The sequence below is a fragment of the Chrysochloris asiatica genome, unplaced genomic scaffold (genome assembly GCF_000296735.1).
Source record: "Chrysochloris asiatica unplaced genomic scaffold, ChrAsi1.0 scaffold00019, whole genome shotgun sequence".
Lineage (NCBI taxonomy): Eukaryota > Metazoa > Chordata > Mammalia > Afrosoricida > Chrysochloridae > Chrysochloris > Chrysochloris asiatica.
Genome location: NW_006408537.1, coordinates 7,134,296 through 7,141,019, shown reverse-complemented (window position 1 = coordinate 7,141,019; position 6,724 = coordinate 7,134,296). Strand labels below are relative to the sequence as shown.

The window sequence follows — 6,724 nt, the reverse complement described above, 5'->3', positions numbered from 1 at the left end:
AAAAACAGGTGACCCAACAGAATGCAGAAATCATTAGACAATATCTTTGATATCCCATGTGAGTAAAGTTTTACTGAAAGTAATACAGAAATGGCTGCAACTACACACTGACAGAGAATCTCCAGAGGTTCAACCTAGATTCAGAAGAGGACATGAAACAAGGGATTTCATTGTTGATGTCTGATGGTTCTTGGCTGAAAATAGAGAATACCAGAAAGATGTTTACCTGTGCTTTATTGACTACACAAAGGTTTTTGATTGTGTGGATCATTGATCATGACAAACTATGGACAATATTATGATGTATGAGTATTCCTGAACACTTAATTCAGGAATTAAGTGTTCATGAGGAATCTGTACAGGAACCAAGAGGCAATTGTTTGAACAGAACATGGGAACACTGAATGGTTTAAAGTTAAGAAAGGTCTGCGACAGGGTTGTATTCTTTCACCATACTTATTCAACCTGTATGCTGAGCAAATAATCTGAGAAACTGGGTTATATGTAACTGTGTACATATCCGTCCATTTCAGATTTATATTTGCCACAGCAACTAGAGAGGTCGATAATTCAGGGACACCTGGGAGATTCCAGGCCCCCTGAATAAGATTATGCTTGGTGAAGATGTCTATCTAGACTATTGAACTCAATCGGAGTTTTATATTGGGGCAATACATGTGTCCCTCTGCATGGGGATAGGAATCCTGGTGTGGCTCTGTGGGTTAATGCTCTGGACAGCAATGTCGGTTTGTACCATAAGGTCGGTGTTTCAGGCTCACCAGTCGTTTCTCGGAAACCCTATTATAGGGTCGCTATGGGCCGGAACCGACTCGATGGCACTTAACAACAATGCATGGGGCTAAAGCAGCATGATAAGTTGGCTGCTTCAGGACTAATTTCCTAATGCACCTGCCACCCCGCGAATTCCTCCTATTCGAATGTCTTATGGACTTGTTTACAATTTGCAGTTCCAACCGTGTAAGCTTTAGGGCTTTCATAATTTTGTTCAGTGTGTCTGTTGTGCAATTCAATTCCGTTTTAGTGTTACCTGCAGTATTAATTTATTAGAGGTATCTGTGACATCGTTCCTAATATAGTCCCTCTAGTCTTTTCTTCTCAATTGTCCTATTATATATGTATTTTAATCTTCTAAACAGCCTCAATTTTTTTAAAAAAATTAAGTTTATTTTCATATGCATAAACTCAAGTCAGCTCAAAGCTAGGCAAATCTACAGGGTGTAGCTGGCAATGAAGGGTGTAGCTGGGAAGAACAAACTTACCCATATATAGGCACATGCTCCTTTTCTTGATTTTGACCCACTTTGCTTCAATAAAGGATCCGCACCAGTAAAACCAATGGGTGGGCATGTGCAGATACAGCCAGCAATTGTGAGCTCAGCAGAGCGCGTCAAAAGCACTCCGTCCGGGCCATTCCTTTCCTCTACAGGTTTGGCGTCCCGCGCAGGTGCTCCTGGCACCCCAGGTCCCCAGACGCAGCTGCCTCCCAACCTCCCTCCCCGCCCCTCGGCGCCGACGCAGTGCGCTCAGCAGGGCTGGTGCTCTTCGCCTCGGCTCTATTACAGGGGCGCGTTCTGCTGCTGGCGCAGTTTCCCAGCGCTGTACCCGCCCCTCAGCCTTTTGCTTCTTGCTCCCGCCCATCGTCGACTGCAGCCCTTGCCCCCGCCATGGGGAATATGCCCTCCGCGGTGAAGCACTGCCTCAGCTACCAACAGCTTCTCCGAGAGCATCTCTGGATCGGGGACTCGGTGGCAGGGGCGCTCGACTCCGCGCAGGTACCACCTTGCGGCCCAGTGTGTCCCCACCCTCTTAAACACAGCGGCCAGTCAGCTTCTTCCCTATCAACCTCCTGGTGTGCCCTCCCTTTGCATCTTCCGCCTCACTCCAGGGTCCTTCCTGCAGCAGTTCTGTTTTGGTAGGCCTCACTTCATAAAATTAGCTTCCCCATCGTCTTCCTTTTATGAGTGTCTAGCTGACCCTTCCAGATAGTTGTTGTGGTTAAGTGTTGTTAAGCGACATTGTATGGGGTTTCCAAGGAGCGGCTGGTGAGCTTGAACCACCGACCTTGTGGTTCAAACGACTTTGCAGTCCAGCGCATTAGCACACAGCACTACACCAGGACTCCCCTTCTAGAGTTGTTGTTGTTGTTAAGTGCCTGTAGTTGGTTCCGACCCATACCCAGCAAAATCCTTATCTGTGTCCTTTTCTATGTCTCACATTCCTCAGTTCTAATATAGGCAGGTTGCCTATAGGAAATTATACCTTCGTTTTCTTTTTTTCCCTTAGAAATAGCACATTGTATTTGTGTCCTTAGACATTTCACCAAGGATAGTGTCCTTATTTGCAATTTTCTCCTATTGCTGTGTAACAAAGACAAATTTGTCAGGAGGAAGAAAAATGAATGAAGCCAGCATGTCAGGCTAGGAAAACAGAGTAAGAAATTATCCAGCGGACCATTAATTAATCTTTAACATACTTATTTCAATATACTGAAAATATTGTAAATAACTCAGGCATTTCAGACTAAAGTTTAATACCATATGGTTCCTGAAACTTCATGCTAAGACAACAGGCAACTTAATGGTCTCAGCACCCTTGGATTGAATACACTTTCAACCCAAATAAACAAGTAAATGAGCAATATATATATAAATAACATCCTTTTCCCTTAAAAAAAAAAAAAAACTATCTCCTGATAGTTGTTACATAAAGGTTAAAACATGAAAAAATGGAATAGTACTTTGAGAGCTTTACTGTTATTTTAGTTTTAAATTACTGATGCTGAATGTTTTGTTGTTATGTTATTGTTATGTGCCGTTGAGTCGGTTCCGACCCATAGTGACCCTGAACAGAACAGGGTTTCCGAGGCTGTAAATCTTTACGGGAACAGAAAGCCTTATCTTTCTCCCGCAGAGCAGCTGGTAGTTTCAAACTGCTGACCTTGTGGTTCGCAGCCCGATTGGTAACCACTATGCTAATGTTTACTCCTGGTTAATTTTGTGAACAAAACAGGAACTAGTATTAATTGTTATAGCATGTCAATGAGTAACTATTAGCTACTTAGTTCCCTGTAGTTTTATATTTTGTGTATTCACCATTCGGTATAGCAGTACATGATACTGCAATGTTAGCTTTACAAATTGGAATTCAACATTTATAGATTTTAAAGTAGATACTTTGTTCTTCATTACTTAGAAGATGGCTGTGGTCATCTCTACTCAAATGTAGACAGAATGTGTTGATGACAAGAGTAGAGAGAAAAGCTGCCTTTTATCTTTACACATATTCATGTCTTTCTTTGTCATTTCTTTTACATCAGTTTTGTTCTTACTATTATAACTTATCTTTTAAGTTTCTTAACTTTCAAATCCAATATGTGCTACATAATCAGAAATCCTTAATCTGTATTCCCTTGGTCTGAGACTTTTGTTGCTGGGTGAATATTACATTTCTCTCTCTATCCCCATGTTCTGATTTATACATTATGTGGGCTTTGGGATAATGATAAAAGAAATGCTGTTTGGGAGAATGTCTACTTTTTCTATTTACATGTGGTTGTTGTTATTGCTAAGTGCCATTGAGTTGGTTCCAATATATAGAGACCCTATATAGGGTTTCCGAGGAGTGGCTGGTGAGTTTGAAGTGTGGGAGGCAGTGTAAACTAAAATAATTAGAACTAAGAAATGTGAGATATATAATTTCACGATATCCCTCAGACTAGTGAAGACCTTTTGTTGCTTCTTGAAGAAAAAAAAAATATTTTTTTTTTTCTAAATACTCCACCATTTTTAATCAACAACTTGCCTGCCTGGAAAATTCCCATTCATTCCTCAAACCCAGATTAAAACCACTACCACCATTTTCTTCCTCCAGAGTCAATGCCCGCTTTTCTGTGCTCTCATGTTGTTTTATGCATAATTCTGTGTTAACACATTTTATTGAACTGTAACGTCTTAGGTTCCATTATCTTATGTTTGTGCTAATAGAGGTATTTACATCTGATACTTGACAATTCAAAGGTACCTCCTTCTTTGACTTTTCTTCTGAAACACCTTTACCAGTTTAACACCTACCTCTGTGGTTCCTCACCCTCCTTGGCAGGCTCAATGGCTTCTATCTGACTGTCAAATCAGGTTCCTCATAACTGTTAATACTCCTCCTAGGGCTTCTTATTTACACTCATAGTAAGTTACCATTTGGATATCAATGTCTTCAGATTTACATTCCCATCTCTCTCCTAAGCTCTTGTCATGATCCAGCTGTTTACTTGACATCATCACTTGGATGCCTCCAAAGCAATTCAAACTCATCATTTCCAGAATTGATTTCATATTCTCCATCCCGAAACCCTGGAACTTCTCCAGTACTCCTACTCCAGGAAACACCGTCTCCATTCATTCAATTCTGAAGGCCACAAACCAAAAAGCCCTTCCTTTAATTTTTACCATGCACCAATTTCTGTCAGTTTCATCGATTTTTTTTTTCAATTTCATTGCTACCACCAGTTTCAAAATGGCATTATCTTTCTTATGGATTCCTGTTTGATGCACTCGTTTCCTTACTGGTCTCCACGCATGTCTATATTCCTATTCCTTTCAATCAGCTGTCTTTTTAACTACTCAGGAGATGTTGTCTGTTTCAGATAGAAGCATATTATTTCCCTGCTTCAAAGCCTTCCATGAATCCCATTACTCTTGAGAATGAACAGCAAATATTATAATAAATCATCTGAAGACTCATACAGTCTGCTGTTACATCTCTTTGCAACATCTCATCACACTATTCTCTTTTGTTCTCACCACCTCAGCCACAGTGGCGCTCCTTAAATTCTCCAATAGATCATGTTCCCTATTGAAAGAAGGCTTGTTTTTCTCTGCTAGGAAAAGGCCTTTCAATTGGTTTACTCCTATGCATCCTTCACCTCACAATGTTACTCTCTTTTAAATTTTTCCCAGATTCTTGAGGCAAACTGCTCTTGCTACACTTTTAATTGCACAGTGCACTGTTCATTACATATAATCTGAACTATATAATACTTTTTTGTGAGAGTGTGATGTTTAATCCCCTACCACACACTAAGGATTTTCAGAATCTTCCAGAATGCCTGGGTTACTATGGATGGCCAGTATATACTTGTTGAATGAATGAATGGATGAATACTTCTGTTTCAGCTTTTCATGGCTGGGTACTATGACATCACTCTTAGAATTCTTCAAGGCCCCAAACAATGATTGGCACATCTTAGGACCATGAGTTATTGCTGTTGTTAATTGTTATGGAGTCAATTCTGACTCATAGCTACTCTGTATAGGGTTTCCAAGGAGCAACTGGTGCTTTGAACCATCAGCCTTGTGGTAAGTAGTCTGGGGCTCATCCTATAGCACCACACCAGGACTTCAGGAACATGATAAATATTGCTAAATGAATGATAAAGTGATGACAATGAGGGAAGGGGAGCAATAGTCTGGTCTTTAATGTTGAAAGATAGATGTTATTACCATTTGTGATTAATTTCTTCATCTCATAAAACCTAGTCATGCTTTGGTTGGGAGAAGATTTGAAAAGGGAGCCTAGAAGTCTATAGAGACAGCACACAGCATAACCAGCCCTCCAGTTTTGAATCTGGTAGGCAACATCGTGAGCCGGACTGATTTGAAATAATTTGCTTGTAGGTGGAGGTGGGACAGACACCATGTTCTGTGTTTTGAAAGAGTCCTGTGCTTGTTGTTCATAAGTGTCATGGAGTTGGTGTCAACTCATAGCCACCCTGTAGAGGTTTTATCAGGCTTTCATCTTTTGTGGGAGTAGAAAGCCTCATCTTTCTCCCTCGTAATGGCAGGTGGACTGGAACCACTGACCTTGTGGGTCACAGTCCAGTGCTTATCCTGTGGAGCCACCGTGCTCCAGAATCCTGTGCTAAGCAATAGGACATCAGTAGCCTACACCTTGTCCTGCTGTAGTGTTATTCTGTCATTTTTTTTTACAGAAAATGATTTCAGTAAAACTCCAATTTTCAGTTTGTAAATTACAGATAATGATATTTCCTTAATAAATTATCAGTGTGAAATATGTCCATATACATACCTTCAACATTTTGTAATTTATTGTCAGGTATAAGATGGGACAATGTTAATTGAAAGGCCCACTCTAATGTAGCAACACTAATTTAATAACTTGGGCCTCTACAGTTTTCCTAATGGCTTTGGTTTGACAAAAGCAATATCCTTAATTGACCAAAAGGTTAAAACTGATCATTCTGTGGTTCAAGATAACTCTGTGGTCTGTTTTGCTTTCTGTATTCCGCTCTCTTAAAATGAGATGGCAAAGTTGGCTTAATTAGTATATTAAACATTTTTGTTTAATTCGGGAATTTCTAGTAAAGTAACCCCTCTCTGAATTCCAAGTGCTGCTTAATTAGTTCCTAAAGGTACTCAGTTTGTTGTTCTGTGGTGACTTGTGAGTTGCTATGATTCTGAAAGCTATGCCACCAATATTTTAAATACCAACAGGGTCACCCATGGTAGACAGGTTTCAGATGAGCTTCCAGACAAAGACAGACTAGGAAGAAGGAGTGACGAATTACTTCTGAATGTTTAGTCACTGAAAACCTTATAAATAGCAGAGAAACACTGTCCGATACAGGGCCGGAAAATGAGCCCTTCAGGTTGGAAAGCACTCAAAATTGCTACTGGGGAATAGCTGCCTC

The 6,724-nt window shown here is 40.4% G+C and overlaps 1 protein-coding gene across 3 annotated transcripts in view; it reads left to right on the top strand.

Annotated features, from left to right (window-relative positions):
- Nucleotides 1–1,587: 1,587 nt before the first annotated feature.
- Nucleotides 1,588–6,724, top strand: part of HMGCLL1 (3-hydroxymethyl-3-methylglutaryl-CoA lyase-like 1) — a 212,849-nt gene continuing 207,712 nt past the window's right edge. The window contains exon 1 of one of the 3 annotated variants that reach the window (XM_006835730.1): nt 1,588–1,793. In XM_006835730.1, the coding sequence (XP_006835793.1) occupies nt 1,686–1,793 (108 nt within the window). In that variant the 5' untranslated portion in view covers nt 1,588–1,685. The remainder of the gene's footprint in view (nt 1,794–6,724) is intronic. The other 2 variants (XM_006835728.1, XM_006835729.1) reach the window with 2 other exon arrangements.